The following is a 17350-nucleotide window of genomic DNA, read 5'->3' as shown; positions in this document are numbered from 1 at the left end:
ACCTCTGCTTGTGGCTGGGAGATGATGGACCTCCAGCTGCCACTGCTGGGCACGCACAGACCATGTCCCAACCTCTGGAGATGTCCGCAGCCTGGGCATCTGGGATCCTCCCACTCCAGCATCCTCCCATTCCACCTGCAGCGGGATGTGTTGGGGAGCGGGAGTCACCCACCTGCATGAATGGGTTGGTGTCCTTCTGCCCCGAGAACTTGCTTTGCTTGGCCGAGGGAGTCATTTTGCTGAAGTTTTCACTGTCTTGGGAGGGGACAGATTTCTTTCTTGGATATGCAGAGAAAGCAGAGACATCCATCATGCTGAGCTCCCCCTGCCTTTCTCCGAGGCCAAAGCTGACCTTCCACCCCATGGAGGAGGAAGGTCCTCCTCCCAGAGGGCTGTCTGCACCACCCACTTCTGTAGCTTACAGATAGAGCAGCTTAACTCCAGTTTTGTCCTACACATGGGGATACCGAGGCATTTTTCTGCTCCCTCCTTACAAGCCAGTGACATAGATGGACAAGAGGACCCATCTGGAATACTGTGTCCAGTTTTGGGCACCTCACTCCAGGAAAGACCTTGAGGGGCTGGAGCGGGTCCAGAGAAGGGCAACGGAGCTGGTGAGGGGTCTGGAGGACAAGTCTTGTGAGGAGCGGCTGAGGGAGCTGGAGGTGTTCAGCCTGGAGAAAAGGAGGCTGAGGGGAGACCTTCTCGCTCTCTACAACTCCCTGAAAGGAGGGTGTAAGCCAGGGGGGGTCGGTCTCTTCTCCCAAGGAACAGGTGATAGGACAAGAGGAAACGGCCTCAAGTTGCTCCAGGGAAGGTTTAGGATGGATATTGGGGAAACTTTCTACACCGAAAGGGTTGTCAAGCATTGGAACAGGCTGCCCAGGGCAGTGGTGGAGTCACCATCCCTGGAGGTGTTTAAAAGCCGGGCAGACGTGGTGCTGAGGGACATGGGTTAATGGTGGTTTTGTCAGTGTTGGGTCGATAGTTGGACTGACTCAATGATCTGAAAGGTCCCTTTCAACCTGGACAATTCCATGATTCTAAGAACCCAGGTGTCCTGTCACACACCAGCCATGCTGTGGTGCCTCCTCAGGCATAAAGGATGGTGCAGGTCTTCTCTTACCTTTTCTTTGCCAATACAGGTGAATCCTGGTCAGCCTGGTAGATGAAGAACTTAAAGTCAAGGATGCCTTTATTCTCTAGAGTGAAGGCGCAGGTTTTCCTGGTGCCGTTCATCACAGCACCGAAGTTGATGAGCGAGGCCGGGGCAATGCTATACTTGCTGAACACAGCTTGGGCTGACACCTTCACTGGGATGATGGCGATGGTCTCGCCTCCTTCACGGATGTTGGGTTCAATCACCTGCAACCGGCGGTAAATACAGCAGAGACAAGCCTCTACCTCTCTCCCTTGACCCAAGTCCCCATTAGGTCACCTTCCCTCTTTAAACGCCTCCTCCAGAGCCAGATTTTCAGCTCCATTTAGGAAGCATCACAAATGGTTTCTGAAATACTTTGTTGTACATGTATGAGAGGATTTCCCCGGTTAAATCCTGACTTCCAGAAGATAAGTGTCCTGCTTACACTCCCAAGCCATGGTGTTACACCACCTGGGCCCAGCAGCTCACCTGGCAGTGCAGGATGGGCTTGTCCTCAATGTTCATTTCCATCTTGGGGTGGAAGAAGAGCTGGACCTGTACAGGGCGCTCGGAAACGCTCAGCACGCCCTTCTGCGGCTGGAGACTGAAGTGGGATTCCAAGTCAGGGATGTTGGTATCCGCAGTTTCCAGCTTGAAACTGGGGAGAAAGGGAAGGAGAGAAGAGCTCTGCAGTTAAAAGCACCGGTGCCACCAGTACAACCAGGGCTTTGCATAGGGCCAGAAAAAAAAAAAAAAAAAGTAAAAGGGAAAAAAATCCAGCTCTGCTTGGGGAATCCAACATCTTGACACGGAGTACAGACAATGGGGGGTGCTGTAAGCTTACTTCAACACCAATTTTTTTCATTCCATCCTTTAAAGTGTCTCATAAAGAGACCCTCAAAGGAAGGCAATGAATCCCAGCAGCGAGCGGCTTAAATTTCACAGTCTGTCCTCCTGGTTCCTGCTGAGCTGTGAAGAACTAATGGTGTGTGGCTGGATCCTCTACTAAAGTATTTGAGATTGGAGAGCCCAGATTTTGTATTTACTCAAACCGTGAGTTTCTAGCCATGGGCAGATGGAGAATGCAGTGCTGGGCAGATGGTGGCACCGATGATTCACGGATCATGGCTGGACTCACCTGTACGCAATCTCGTACTTCCCTTTGTTCTTCAGAGTCAGCACTTGCTTCGTATCATCCAGGACCTTCAGGATTCCAAAATCCACGCTGCCGTCTGCGGCTGCAGAAAAAACCCACGGAGCCAGGTAAGAAATGGTGAATATTTGTGAGCTGCTGTAGACTACACCAAGCAACGAGATACATCTTTGGGGTTCTCAGGTGGCACAAAACCCTTCTCAGCAATTTTCCCTTGGTGGAAGTTTCCTCTAGCTGCTTTGCTGCCTTTTCCCTTACGCGGGGAATATCTGCAGGGTTTAGCAGCTAAGGGGCTCGCTTTCCATCTCCTCGCTGCCAAGCACAGATCCGACAGCTCTACGTGCCGTGCCGAGCCTTTGGGAGCTGCCAACTGCTTGTTCACACCACTGTCATTCCAAAGCCCCCAAAATCGACCTGCACGTGAATTTGTGCACTTCAGCCTTCGGAGGTGAGAGACTCAAGGCTGTCTCTGTGCCCTGACATAGAGGAGGAGTCTCTTCGCTCCCTGCAGCTTGTGGGATATGTGCGTTAGGTATCCAAGTGTGATCCCATCCCATCCCAAGTGCTTTGGTGGCCCACCTGCCAAGGGCAATGCGCCACACCCAAGACGGCTTTGGGGGCATCCACTGACCTTTAGAAATGCTGATGTTCAGAGCAACATCATAGGCCTCCGCGTGGATTTGGATATTTTCAATCTGAACAATCCCTAGGATGTTTTCTGCATCCGAAACCTGTGGTGGGAAGAAACAAACACTGCTCAGACCATTCTCCTGAATTTTTTTGGCAGACAACATACAAGACCTTGTCTCTGCTGGGTGCTCCCACCATGGCCTCTCCTGCTTGACAAGCATTTGTGACTCCCAAGCTTTCCCAACCTGTTTCATGGGCTCACCCAGCAGAATTCTGCTGCAGTAAGAAACCCTGTCAGCCCAACTCTGCTCTCCTACACCAGGGAATGCTGCTGCTAAAGCACCTTAGGAGGCATGGTGATGTGAAAACAACCACAAGAAGTGTGAGGTGTCCCAGAGTGGGTGGCATTGGCAACCAACTCTCTCCCCTTCCATCATCCATCATCCTCTAAGACATGGGGAACAAAATCCCAGGGTGAGAGTTTGTTGTTCTACTTTAAGAGCCCTGGACAGACTCCAGGATGGGTTCAGGGAGCACACCAAAGCTTGGACAACCAAAAAACAGCATTCAATCAGCAAAGTGGTTGTTGTCTGGGCTTAGGACGCAGCGTCTGGTTATCAGGGGTGAGGTGGATACTCAGGGATGTGTTGTGGTGAACCCAGCTTGAGGCAGCAGAAGTTGGGGTCATAGCACCCTTGTGTCCATCAGGTGCATCTCCTCTTGACTCCATAGCCTACTTGCCCCATGAAGCTCAGCTACAGGAGCACCCTAGTAGTCAACTCCTTTCCATTATCCTTCAGTAAGAGCCCCTTGCTGCCCCTAGCAAGGCAGGTAGAAAGAAATCTCAATGGAGGCTCATCTCTTTGCAGGGTTCCCTTCAAGTCTCCAGCCCTAAGAGGACAGGGCTGAGCACACACCATCCCCCTCACCTCTAGCCGGATCATCTTCTTAATGTTGAGAGCCCTCGTGGCCTTGAAATCCAGATGGACCTCAAACTCCGCACGGGGACCAACGACGCCCTCATCTTGGGACACGGAGAAGTCCTCGCCGAGGTTTTCCAGCCCACTGAGCCGCCAGGCCATGGGCAGCGGGGTGCGGTTTTGCAGGACCAGGGTCTTGCTGTCCCTCCTGCAGAGACGGGAGGACACTCAGCCCCGGCTGCTCGATGGCCATGCAGCTTGGGGCAGCCCTATCCATGCATCTGGAGCCACAGTTACATGTTTTCTGTGTCACAGGTCTCAGAGGTGAGGTCCTGGGGCGCTAAAAGTGTATTTGGAAGAAGGGAGATAAGGAGGAAGGTCTCCTGAACCAGCAGATAAGATGCAAATGTTGTTCTGCCTGGAGAAAAGGAGGCTGAGGGGAGACCTTCTCGCTCTCTACAAGTCCCTGAAAGGAGGGTGTAGCCAGGGGGGGTCGGTCTCTTCTCCCAAGGAATGGGTGATAGGATAAGAGGAAACGGCCTCAAGTTGCTCCAGGGAAGGTTTAGAATGGATATTAGGGAAACTTTCTACACCGAAAGGGTTGTCAAGCATTGGAACAGGCTGCCCAGGGAAGTGGTGGAGTCACCATCCCTGGAGGTGTTTAAAAGCCGGGCAGATGTGGGTTAGTGGTGGTTTGGGCAGTGTTAGGCTGATAGCCATCAACTTTGATGATCTGAAAGGTCCCTTCCAACACAGACAACTCTATGAAATGCAACGAGATGCCCATTGCACAGCATTGCTCCGGGCTACAGAGCTTGTGGCTGCCACAGGACATCCAAGCCAACACAGAAAGGTGAGCAAGAGACTGGGAACTGCTGGGAGAAAGTGGGATGTTAGCCCAGCCTCTGACCTGAGTGGCCACCCAGCCGGCAAGAGAAGCTGAAGGGGAGCTTGCCGACAGCTCTTGTCCCTGGCAGAGCCGCCCCTGGATGACTGACCTGTGCAGAAGCAGCCTGTCGAAATGCACTTGCTTGGGGCTGACCCCCAGCTCCACCTGCACCCCCTGGCAGCAGAGGGGGAAAACCACTGGCTCCGGGTTCTCCTTGATGCAACAGACGAGGTTGTCCTCCACGAGGCCGGCTGAAGTGGGGTAGGCCCAAATGCTCAGCTCCTGGCCCCATCCCCACAAAAAGAAACATGGAAGAGCATTCAGTGAGCGTGGGGAACGGCTCCTGGGCACTTCCACTGGTGCTTGTCCCACCTGCCCGTCTCCTACCTGCTTCTCGTTAGGTTTCAGCCTCATGGTGGGAGGGTCCAAAAAGAACGTCTCTGCTTTGAGATCGCGCTCAAAGTAGAAATTCACCTCCGTCTGCAAGGGGGTGATGTTGAGGATGGTGATCTTCTCGCCATTGCTGGGATAGTGCTGCGCCTTGTACCTGTCCACAAGAAGGGGAAAAGGCTGCAGAGGAGACCCCGGGACCGTTGTCTTGTCACACGTGGAGGAAAGTGCTGGAAGACCGTGGTCTAACAAACAGGCTAAGAAAAAGGATAGCTTTCAGGGGCACGTTGCTCATCCTGGCATTACTTTGATGTCTGCCCCTGTTCCTGGTGCCTCCATCTCCGATGCCTGACGATGTACAGGCCGCTTAAACAAAAAAAAAATCTAAATTTAAAGGTGCCTGGAAAAATAAAAGTATGTCAGGCACATACGGGTTCTTCCCCTTTCTTTGTCGGGTTTCCTTCCCTGCAGGGCATAAAGAAATGCTTTTGAAAAGAGGTTTTAAAAATAGTTTAGCTTATCTCTTTCAAAAAAAGTCATGAGATTGCCTCGCATTTCATGGGTTAGCTCCAAGTCTCAGGGAAGGAGACAGAAAGGATTAATTCCTGAGAGGAATGCTATATTTAACAAGTGTCCCTTCTTTCATGTGTGGAACAGAATTTGGAGTTAAAGGGTTAAAAAAGCAAACAGAAACCCAAGACCATTCATCAGCCTGGCTAAAGATCCTCTTCTGGTTTTAAAACTGTTTTGATTTAATTTGCTTGGGTTGTCAAAATACCACTGGCTCTCCAGAGCTCCCATGAAGACAAGAACTTAATTTCTAATATTAAAAAAATAGAAAAATAAAAACCAATGTTAAAAATATAAATATGCCAGCGTCTACAATGACACGTTTTTTTAGGCAGACTTTATATAGCAGTGAGGATCAGCACAATGCAATTCCCATTTTGATTCCTCTGCAGGTTCCCCCCCAACACGTCGGCAGGTCAAATCATAAAGTCTTACTAATGTTACAGATTAATGAATGGTTTACGAAGCCATCGGCAGAATACTTGCTCGCTCAGGCTACCCGCAGAGCTCAAAGCACTTTAAAAAAAGTTCATAGGTGGTGAAGCTGAGATGTGAAGGGGGGAGGCAAGTTGCCCAAAGTCACCTTCGGGCTGGAAGCAGCGTGCGGCTCTGGCCACCAAGACACCCACCGGGTAGGAAGACCATCTCCATCACTCCCCACCTCCTCCAAGACTCCTGTGCCTGTTTTCTGCTCCACTTCACACATCCGTGGTCCTTCGACCCCATCTATCTCCCAGGTCTCTGCCTGGGCCTGCCCTGAATTGTGCCACTGGGACAGCATGTCTCCAAGTGTGTCCATGAAAGCACAAGGCCCTGGAGATCCCATCCCAACATCTCACTCCATGGAGGCACCTCATCAGGATGCTCACTTGGGGTGGGGAGCACGTACCAGTCTCTTGACTTCCCACACAGCAGTGGTCCAAAGTGGAATACACCTGTGTTCATGACATACTGCTTGAAGATGATGTCATCCTCCGCCTTGCTCTTCCTCCGGTGAGGAAACACCAGCCTGGGAGAGAGAAAATGGGGAATGAGGATGCTCTAAGTAGAAAAACTGGTCATAAAGCCATAACTCATACTGGTGGCTGAGGTACCAGCACTGGTTCCCAGCTCCAAGCATGGGAAAAGGTGCCGGGCTGCTCAGGCAGCAAGCTCTGACCAAGCCGGAAGGTCACAGGGGTACAGGGGACAGCCCTGGCTCCCAGTTCAGGGGAGAGCAGAATGGGGGGCTCCCACGGGCCAGCCTTACCGCGGGTCCTGGCTGATGGTGGGATACAGGCAGGTGCCCCTGCAGTGCAGCTGGTACAGACGCTTTGTCCCCAGGATCTCAAAGTGCAGTGTCTGCTCAAACTGGCCCAGCACCATGGAGCTGAAGAGGACCTTCAGTTCCACCTCGCCACGGGCAGGCACTATCCACCGGCAGTTGCTCAGCCTGGCAATTAAAGAGGAGATTTCAGACATTGCTAACGAGCTAATGAGACAAGGAGAAGGGTTGTGGATTCGCCACCCTATGGAGGCACCAGCAGAGGGTCCCTGAGGAGCTAGGGATGATGTTGGCGAGATGGCCGTGAAGCAGAGGGCTCACCTCCTCCCTCTGAGCTCACCTGACGGATTTCCGCAGGGATGGGACTGCCTCTGCGCCACTTTGGTCCACCTCGGAGGGACGTGTGGGTGCTCCCGTGCCCGGCACTTGGAGACTTCTCTTGCCCCTGCCCAAGCTACGCTTCTCCCTCACAGACTCCCGGCTGCCTGTGGCTTTCTCCTTCCTTGACCGACCCCTGGTCGGGGTGAGCTGCTCCTCCGACACCTTCCCACCAAGGAAAGAGAAGAAAGGGATAAGAAAAGAGGTGAGACCTGCCCCGAGACAGCCTCATGCTGGAAAGAAAGATGTGGGTTTGCTAACAAACAGGAGAGAATAAATAAACCACCACATCTGCCCATGGACTTGGTCTTACTGGACTTAGTTTTGCCTATGACTCCTCTCCTCACCCATGACCCTCCCCTTTGAGGGAAGTTGAGAGTTTTAGGTGATGTCTTTATCTCATATTACAGAATCATAGAATGGTTCAGGCTGGAAGGAACCTTAAAGATCCAGTCCCACCCCCTGCCCTGGGCAGGGACACCTCCCACCAGACCAGGTTGCTCCAAGCCCCATCCAACCTGGCCTTGAACCCTTCCAGGGATGGGGCAGCCACAGCTTCTCTGGGCAACCTGGGCCAGGCTCTCACCACCCTCACAGCAAAGAAGTTCTTCCCCACATCTCATCTCAATCTCCCCTCTTCCAGCGTCAAACCCTTCCCCCTCCTCCTATGGCTCCCCTCCCTGATCCAGAGTCCCTCCCCAGCTTTCCTGGAGCCCCTTGAGGGACTGGAAGGGGCTCTAAGGTCTCCCCGGAGCCTTCTCTTCTCCAGGCTGAACCCCCCAACTCTCTCAGCCTGTCCTCCCAGCAGAGGGGCTCCAGCCCTCCTAGCATCTCTGTGGAACGCTGTGTCTCAAGCAGAGCTCTCTTTTGGACAGACAGAAGGGGTGCCTACAGACACAGGGCCCAATCATATCTTCACTGCCCTTCCAGAGTCATCCTTTTTCATCCCACCTCTCCCCCATGCCCTCATCCAGCCCTGGCACCTTCACTGTGGACACAATGGGCACATCCACGAGACTTTCCATGTCCTTCTTTTCTTCTTCCGCAGCGGCACCTTCTGGCACAATGAAGATGAAGTTCTTGAAGGCTTCTTCTGCTGCAGGGGCCACCCGCTTCTCTGGGTAGTGGATCACAGAGTAAAAAGCAGTAGGGGGAATGGGAGGCCCTGAGGGACCCAGACCCAGCTCATCCAGGATCTAAAGGATAAGAGAAAACCCTGTTTATAGAATCATAGATTGGTTCAGGTTGGAAGGGACCTTAAAGACCATCCAGTACCACCCCCTGCCCTGGGCAGGGACACCTCCCACCAGACCACGTTGCTCAAAGCCCCCTCCAACCCGGCCTTGAACCCCTCCAGGGATGGGGCAGCCACAGCTTCTCTGGGCAACCTGGGCCAGGCTCTCACCACCCTCACAGCAAAGAAGTTCTTCCCCACATCTCATCTCCATCTCCCCTCTATCAGTGTCAAACCCTTCCCCCTCCTCCTATGGCTCCCCTCCCTCATCCAGAGTCCCTCCCCAGCTTTCCTGGAGCCCCTTGAGGGACTGGAAGGGGCTCTAAGGTCTCCCCGGAGCCTTCTCTTCTCCAGGCTGAACCCCCCCAATTCTCTCAGCCTGGAGAGAATCTGGAGTGACTCCCATCACTTCCTCCTCACACTCCTTCCCTGAAGGCACTGAGCTTTTGGCAATTTTTTTTTTTTTTTTTTTTTTTTTTTATGGAGTACAGTGCTGTTTTGATGGCCAGTGGGGTGTGCAGACTCCTGAGCAGTGCCAGGACCTACAAGTGGGACCTAGAGAGAAATCTCTCCTCTGAGTGACTCAGTTGAAGGGAACAATGACCATGAGCTGCCCTGGGACCATTTTCAATGATTTCCAGACTGGGAAATTCTCTGAACAGACAGGAGCCTTGAACAGAGAGCACTCCCTCCTTCCACCCATCTGAGGGATGGCAAGAACCTCCCCAGCCAGGTGACTGCTGCGGAACATCACCAGTGGCCTGGACAAAGCTCTGTGCTATTGTCACCTGGTGGGACACAACCCACCAGGGCCCAGACCGTGGCAGGCTCAGTGTCTGAGCCTTACAGGGCTTTACCTGCTCTGCTGCTGGCATCTTGCCGCTCTCCAGGATCTTGTCAGTCACATCTTCTGGGCGCAGCACCTGGATGTTCAAGCAGGGCACCCCAACATCCTGGCCTCTGGATGTCACTTCTGCTCCTTCCCCTTCCAGCTGAGATAACTTGGAGTCCTCAAGAACCTTCAGTTTTTCCAGCCGCTCTTTGTCTGTGCGCTCCTTCTCCAGCCTCTCATGACGTTCCTTCTCTCTGTCCTTTCGGCTCTTGCGGCTGGATAAATGCTGGCGCTGGTCTTCTGCTTGATGCTGCACCTCCTCCTGGTTCAGAGGGGACAGCAGGATACCCTGAGCCCTGTCCCAGGCTGACAAAATATGCATGATGTCCTTCTGCGATGCCTCGTAGACCTTAAACCTCAGGGCCAAGTTCTTCTCGCTGTCACTCAGGTCCTCGGTTTTGGTTTCCTCCTGTTCTGGATCTGCAGGTGGCACAGCTGTCGCTGGGCAGGCATCCATCGGGGGAACCTTGCTCTTCTTCTTCTTATCTGCCTTGTCACTTGCAATAGACTCCGGGTGCTCCTTTAGAGATCCCTTCTTGTCCACCCCTTCAGTGACATCTGACCAGTTGCTGGTGGACGCATTGGTGTTGCTGGTGGATGTGTTTGTATTCTGGGCAGGAGGGGGAAAAAGCAGTGAGCATTTCAAAGCACCAACTCGAATGCTGTAGGGCAGTGAGGATCTTTGCAATAGCACCCTGAGCCTCATCTGAGACCTGTGCTAGGTGCTCTACAGATCCCAGTTGAGCTCAACTGAAACCAAACTCCCCGGTGCCAGACCAATGAGGAGTCCTGCAAACCAGATAAGATACAGAACAGCTTTCCCAACCCAAAGAGGGAATTTAAGGCACCTTCGTACTCCTGTGCAGTCCTCTGGGCTGGTTTCTGGCAGGCTGAGCATCCCTGGGGCTGGCTGACTCTTTGGGAAGTCTGGTTGCTCACAAATAACTAAGGCCTGGTGGTATCTCCTGCCAGACACTCAGGAAAAGCCATCACATCCCAAATGGATCATGGCTCAGAGGGTACAAGTTATGTGCAGGGTGGGGAGAAACACTGGACTAAAACTATCTGGGGCTTCCCAGTGAATGTATGAAGTTATGTGAAGTCATGACTCAAAGGCAGCATGATTCTAGAAGAGCAGCTCTCCAACAAGCCCATGGGACAGCTCAGGGGAAGGTCCCCAGGGCTTTCACTCATCTCTGTAAATAAAACCACCCACCTGCCTGGCTCCAGGGTGGCTTTTCTTTGCCAAAGCATTGTCTTTTCCAAGCTCTCTCTTGCCCCGCTTAGACTTCTTCTTCAGCTCTTCTTCCTCCTTCAAGCGTTCTAGCTCCCGCTGGTGCTTTTCCTCAAGCTCTCGAGCCAGCCGCTCCATCTCCCTTCAGCAAGCCAAACAGAAAATATCCCCTAGTCACCACCAGATTATCTGATCTTGCTGCAATCCCAGCTGGTCCTGCACTGCATTCATTGATCCCAAGGCCAGGCAGAACCGTTGGACCATCTCCATGGACGTCCCTCAACCTGGGGGAAGGTCAGGAAAATCCAAACTGAGGAAAAGTGAGAGGGGACCTCCAGGGCCACCCAAATCTAAGCCTTGCTGTCAAGAAGGTCTCAATTGTGAAACTTCTCTGATGAGGTCCACCTGGACACCTCCAACACAGTGCCAAAACCTGACCCACCATCTCTCCGCACTGATGCCTGAAGCCCTCCCTTGATTTCCCACTGTAAACTAGCTTGCAAATCACTAACACCTACTTATTCCTGCACCAATACTTGTCTTTTCCAGCCCTTTTTCTCCCTGGGCATAGCCTGCTCCTTAGAGAAAATAACCATATCAATCAGAAAGCAAAGGCTGTAATAATTCCCCTGCTGCAAAACAGGCTCTGAACAAGCAGGTGTCCTGCTGGAACCCAGCTGTGACCACGGGAAACTTGTGCTGTTGTGGAAATCATGGTTTGAAGCAGCCCTAGCGCTCTCCTCCCAGGGAAACAAGCTTCAGCCTGGGCTGAGAGCAGCGCTGAAACGCATGCTGGCTTTAAGCAGGTCCCCCTCTCAGCTTCACACTTAATCCTGTGCATCCTCCTGAACAGGGCTTTGCTGGATCAGAGCTTCTCCCAGGCTCACCTGCTGCTGCAGCTGGAGATGAGCCTAAGAGACACCGGTTTTTATGGCTGGGGTCACTCAGTAAGGGAAACCGTGAGAAACCGGCATTTTAAGGACTTCACCTATGGCAGGACCAGTATCTAAACCAAGCCAGCACGGCTGCACCTCACCCCAACCCCCCTGGTTTGCTGAAGGAAGGGTTGCAGAAGATGACAATCAACGTAATTAACTTTAGAGACACTTGCAAGTGCGGTGGCAAGGGAAGCACAGAGCCCAGCTCCCTCCAGCCAGGGTGCAAACCAGAGGGCTCGCCCCTAAAACAGAGAGAAGACGTTCTCATCTCACCAGAGGAAGCTCCTTCCCCCGCTGGGAATCAGGGAGGTGAAACTGGCCATCCCTGTGCCGCTTGGAATAGACACTTTTGGCCTCTGCTCTGTAACACCTCTGAGCTCAACGAAGGTCCCTGGAGCAGGGAAACCCTTCAGGGACACAGTCCTGGGGAGCTACCCATGGAAAGCTTACAGACCTCTTCTTCCTTTCACGCTGGACTTCTCGTATATTGCTATTAAGCTGAGTTTTCTGCTCCTCAGTGAGGGCATCATACTCGTCCTCATCCAACTCCCAGAGACGCGCTTTCTCCCTCCTGGCAGCTTCTTCCTGCTCCCGTTCTTCAGCACAGACCAGAGGAAGAAACCATTAGTGACTGCAAGCGGAGCTTGCTGTTCTGGGTGAGTCCCGGGTGAATCTGGGTGAATCCTCACAGCTCTGTCCCCACCCAGCCTATCATCCTGCCGGGAGACACTGGGGAGCCCCTATCCCTGCTCCAAAATGCAGATAATTTCCCCAGACTCTTGGTGGTCAGCAAGTTCTCATGCTTCACATGCACCAGCATGGTGGACGGCTGGCTGGTGACTAGTTATTGAGCCACAACAGCTTGCGCTTGTGCCTGAGTTTGAATGTTGGAGACTAAGGCAAGTCTTACAGCCTCTGCTGTATTTTAAGCTACTGTGAGCTGACCACTGGCTACACTGAAGCAGAAGGTGGAAGGATTAATAAAAACATTTCTTAAAAGCCCTGCTGGTAACCCAGATACGCACAGATAAGGTTGGGGGCTTTGAGAGAGAAGATTTGAGAGGTACGGAGACGAAGAGTCTCACCTTCTTGCTCCTTCGCGGCTGCCTCCCTGGCTTTCAAAGAAGCGTAATCCTGGGACAGGTTCACAAAATAGATATAAGGCCGATTTCTGACAGCTTTGAGCAGGCAGAGGAGAGCAGATGCCATGTTACGTGCAAAGAGGGTCTCCAGGCTATCGAACACCGCTCCCTGGTAGCAGTCACTCAACTGTGAGTAAAGTTGAAGAGGAAAAGTCAACTATTGCCCACAGTGGGCTCTGAGCGAGTCAACAAACACCACCAATTGCTGTTCCAAGTGCATCAACTCCCATCTCTCCCCGCGCTCTGCCAACTTGGGGCACCTGCAGCTTCACCCAAAGGTCCCTGCAGGCAGCCCAGGGCTGCTCCAACAGCAGATACAGATCTCCTCCTCTCCGAATCATACCTCTGTGTCTCGCTGCAGCAGCCATGTACGGTTTGTCCCCACCCCAGGTACCTGCAGCCTTTCAGAGAGGATGGCCACCAGCAGGTCCTCGGGCAGCACGCAGCTCATGAAGCCCATCTCTCCCGCCGTGCTGCCCGCGATGCTCAGCCATTGCTGCCCGGGACCAAAGGGAAGGGGAGAGACGAGGTGACAAGCGGACGAGCCCTGCAACGGAGAACACCACAAGAAAAAGAAACCACTTTGGAAACCCTGGAGCAATTCCAATTGCTGGGCTTGGAGCTGGAGTCTTTCACTAGCGGGAGACTAGAACAAAACTGCAGGCCAGCAACTCCAGGGGACAACCCTGGGGGTCACCCTCCTTGGCCAGCAGAGACCCAAGTTTGCAAGCCCCCAGCACAGCATCCCACAGCTTTGCCCATCACCCACTGCACTTTGCCAACGAACCACTGAGACCCAGTAGATTCTTTTCTGCTGGAGAAGAGGGTTCTCTTCCCACCTCGAGCCATGCCCAGCCAGCTCTCTGCACTTTATACCCCCACACCAGGCTCTGGGTGACACGAAGCCTCCACTCTAAGCAGCCCCTTCACTTCTCAAAGGTAACAGAAAGGTCCCAGGCATTAATGGGGAGTTAACATTTACGAGGGAGGGGAGCCATAGGAGGAGGGGGAAGGGTTTGACACTGGAAGAGGGGAGATGGAGATGAGATCTGGGGAAGAACTTCTTTGCTGTGAGGGTGGTGAGAGCCTGGCCCAGGTTGCCCAGAGAAGCTGTGGCTGCCCCATCCCTGGAGGGGTTCAAGGCCAGGTTGGAGGGGGCTTGGAGCAACCTGGTCTGGTGGGAGGTGTCCCTGCCCAGGGCAGGGGGTGGGACTGGATGGGCTGTAAGGTCCTTTCCAACCCAAACCATTCTATGATTCTATGATTAACCAGTGTGGATTGTTCTTCACCTGGGAGCCTACTGATTCCGTTACGTGATGTTTCTGGGACTGTGACGTGTGGCTGTCCGTCTTCCTCTTGCTTGCTGTGGTGCTCCCCAAGCCTCTGGAGCTGATGGACTGCAGGCTGCCTTTGTCCCCCGAGCTGGACTGGCTCGTTTCCGGGCTGTGCTTGCCCTCGGCGTTGAGTTGCAGGCTGAGGGAGATGTCTGCGTTTTGACCTGTGGAGGAGACAGAGGGCTCAGCAGGGCTGGGGACATCCCCCTGCTTCAGGGAGCAAGCAAGGACCTTCCACCCCAATGGGCACAGCCCTGTGCCCTGGCAGGGACATGTGTCCCCCGCCTGCCTTCCAGAAGCAGCTCCTTCTCTGATTAGCATGATAAACCCCACCATCTGATACTGGGTTTAAAGCCAGGGACATTTTAATGCACAGCCCTGTGCCCCAACCGAGAGACAGGCCAGCGGGCAGGCAGGTGACACCATTTGCACAGTAGCTTCCCTGTGGATCAAGCCAGGTTCTCCAGGATCACAGAATGATATGTGGTTGGAAGGGACCTCTGGAGATCATCTAGTCCAACCCCCTGCCAGAGCAGGTCCACCCAGAGCAGGTTGCACAGGAACGTGTCCAGGCGGGTTTGGAATGTCTCCAGAGAAGGAGACTCCACCACCTCCCTGGGCAGCCTCTTCCAGGGCTCTGCCACCCTCACAGGAAAGAAGCTCCTCCTCATGTTTAGAGGGAACTTCTCACGTTCCAGTTTGTGCCCGTTGCCCCTTGTCCTGTCCCTGGGCACCACTGAAAAAAGACCAGCCCCATCCTCCTGACACCCACCCTTTAAGTATTTATAAGCATTGATCAGATCCCCCTCAGCCTTCTCTTCTCCAGACTAAAGAGACCCAAGTCCCTCAGCCTCTCCTCATAAGAGAGATGCTCCAGGCCCCTCATCATCTTTGTAGCCCTCTGCTGTACCCTCTCCAGCAGTTCCCTGTCCTTCTTGAACTGGGGAGCCCAGAACTGGACCCAGTGCTCCAGCTGGGGCCTCACCAGGGCAGAGCAGAGGGGCAGGATGACTTCTCTTGACCTGCTGACCACACTCTTCCTGATGCCCCCCAGGATGGCCTTGGCCACAAGGGCACATTGCTGGCTCATGGTCATCCTGTTCTCCACCAGGAGCATGGTTTCCATACCTTGCACCCATCTTGCATTCTTACATGGAGCCTGTAACAAGCAGCCTTGCCCTGGAGCTAAATCCTCTGTGCGGGTTAACCCCACCTGGGACCCAGGACCCTTCTCCCTCCAGCAGCTCCCAACCCAACCAGGTTCAAAGCTGAGCGATGCAAAACTTCCCCCTCACCACCAGAGCCAGTGTCTGGCCTCCCCCTGCAGAGCTTGGGGCACCAACTGCCAGATAAAGTTTCCTTTAGGAAACTTTAGTCTCTGGTCTCACATGGAAAATAGCACAACACACATGAGCTGCAGGACCTGAGAGCACGTGTAGGAAAATCTCTGGAGAAAAGAGCTCATCTATGGTGTGCCTCATCTGCAACTCCCCCAGGAGGTTATTCTTCCCTTCCTCTCATGTTTGTGAAGCCACACTCAAAAGGCAGTCATGTCTAGTTCTTAATGAGCCACTTCAGAGGGCTTTTTCCTTGTTAAAGTGGGCAGCAGCTCTGCCTGATGGCCATGAGGAGCAAGCTGGATTCAGCTTTGAGGAAATACAAAAAACCCTGAGAAAGATAAGAGGTGTGCTTCACCCCTCCCAGGAAAAGGAAGACGTGCTGAGAAGCCCAGGGGCCGTACAAGTGCCTGTCTGAGCCCTTAAAAATAGAGATTTATATATTTTTTAATAATCAGAGATGCTTTATGAAGTGGCTTTGCATTTCTACATGCCCGCCCCTGTGTTCCCCAAGAGACCCAAAGGGCTGCCAAACAACTCCTCCGGAGCAAGAAGTGGATGGCCATGATGGGTTTCTGAAGCTCTGCTCTGGGGGTCCAGCGTTTCTCCTTACCAGTGTCCTCCGACTCCCTGTGGCTCTGCTCGATGGCAGCCCTGATGCACAGCTCCCGGGCGCGGAGCCCTGCCGAGCTGCTCCTCTCTGAGATGGCGTCTGTCACCACGGCGTCCATGGACAAGCAGGCAGCGCCGTAGTATTTGGAGAGGGCCACCGCTGCCGATGTCTTGCCTTGAGGGAGAGGAAGACCTGCTTGGTGACACTTGCATGGGAGGCATTTTCAGGGCCAAGCTGCGGAAAGCCCCCAAACAGGATTTCAAATTTTCAGGGATAGTCAGAGAGTAAAGTGCCACTTTAGGGGAAACCACAAAGGAGGCAGCTCGAGCATGGTTAGAAGCACTGTCCTCTAGAGCCAGATGGATCATCTCCACCTCTTTTTCAGCTGAGGACTTTGTCCCTTGTGGTAACCTCAGTCCTGAGCCCAGGATGCTGTTTTGAGCCCTGTCCCACCACCATTCAGACCACCGGCCAGCCTGTGCTGGTCGGCGTTGCCTCAGGCAATGTCTGGGCACGGTTTGGGGGTCAGTATGGGTGAGGGACTGCTCCCACGAGGCAACGGGGACACGGCCACCCTGTTTGGGTGACTGAGAGCCTAGCTGTATGGACACAAGATGAGCCACACCAGTTACACCACGCTAGGTGAAGGCCTGGGACCATTTCACTACCAGCAGAGCTGTGACTTATCTTGCCCCACTTCAGCTGATCAACCAAGTGTCATGGTCCACCAGGATGTCTCTCTCCCACTTCCCCCCTTCCCTGCAGCCCACGTACCTGTGAGGGGTGCCCCATGGACGATGATGACGATCCCTCTGCGGTTTTGGGCCGCGCGTCCTTCCGCGGAGATATCGATGCCAAGGTGGCGGGCGATGGCCCTACGGACAGGGCTGTCCTCCAGCTCTCCCGCGGCCTCCTTGCTGCTGGTGGTGCTTCGCCGACACTCTGCTGTGCAGGACCAGGTAGAAAAGTCAGCCTCCTGCCTGTCTGGGACCCTGATCATCCTCCCCGTCCCCTCAGATCCTGGGAGAGGAGACTGTGCCAAAACCAACGTCACGCCTGAGGTCTCACCATGCCCTTCCTTGTGCAGATCAGGGTCTGCCCAAGGTGCTGGTGGAGATGTCTGTTCAGAGTACAGTAAATGGGGTGGCAAAAAGAGGAAAGACCGAGCATCTGGCAACACCTAAAAGGACTGGGCCAAATCTTCTTCCATGAATTCTCAACGTGGTCCTCATGGGAGTTTGGCCCCAGGTCCTGCTGAGTTGGAGGGGGGACAGGCAGAACTGGGCATTTT

At 53.6% G+C, this 17350-nt stretch overlaps 1 protein-coding gene across 1 annotated transcript in view; it reads right to left on the bottom strand.

The window, feature by feature from the left end:
- The window catches only part of HYDIN (HYDIN axonemal central pair apparatus protein), a 177276-nt gene that overhangs the window by 28677 nt on the left and 131249 nt on the right, over nt 1-17350 (bottom strand). Inside the window, exons 38-57 of the mRNA XM_074151752.1 lie at nt 16834-17004; nt 16060-16233; nt 14065-14273; nt 13170-13322; nt 12719-12902; nt 12088-12229; nt 10678-10837; nt 9427-10071; nt 8319-8531; nt 7298-7500; nt 6943-7125; nt 6583-6702; nt 5121-5280; nt 4843-5015; nt 3854-4052; nt 2926-3025; nt 2280-2379; nt 1631-1799; nt 1127-1365; nt 173-278 (exon numbers count right to left, since the gene is read on the bottom strand). Of these exons, the coding sequence (XP_074007853.1) occupies nt 173-278; nt 1127-1365; nt 1631-1799; nt 2280-2379; nt 2926-3025; nt 3854-4052; nt 4843-5015; nt 5121-5280; nt 6583-6702; nt 6943-7125; nt 7298-7500; nt 8319-8531; nt 9427-10071; nt 10678-10837; nt 12088-12229; nt 12719-12902; nt 13170-13322; nt 14065-14273; nt 16060-16233; nt 16834-17004 (3803 nt within the window). The remainder of the gene's footprint in view (nt 1-172; nt 279-1126; nt 1366-1630; nt 1800-2279; nt 2380-2925; nt 3026-3853; nt 4053-4842; nt 5016-5120; nt 5281-6582; nt 6703-6942; nt 7126-7297; nt 7501-8318; nt 8532-9426; nt 10072-10677; nt 10838-12087; nt 12230-12718; nt 12903-13169; nt 13323-14064; nt 14274-16059; nt 16234-16833; nt 17005-17350) is intronic.

Source organism: Numenius arquata, chromosome 8 (genome assembly GCF_964106895.1).
Source record: "Numenius arquata chromosome 8, bNumArq3.hap1.1, whole genome shotgun sequence".
Taxonomy (NCBI): Eukaryota; Metazoa; Chordata; class Aves; order Charadriiformes; family Scolopacidae; genus Numenius; species Numenius arquata.
The sequence above is the reverse complement of the archived record's forward strand: the minus strand, read 5'-3'. Positions and strand labels throughout refer to the sequence as shown.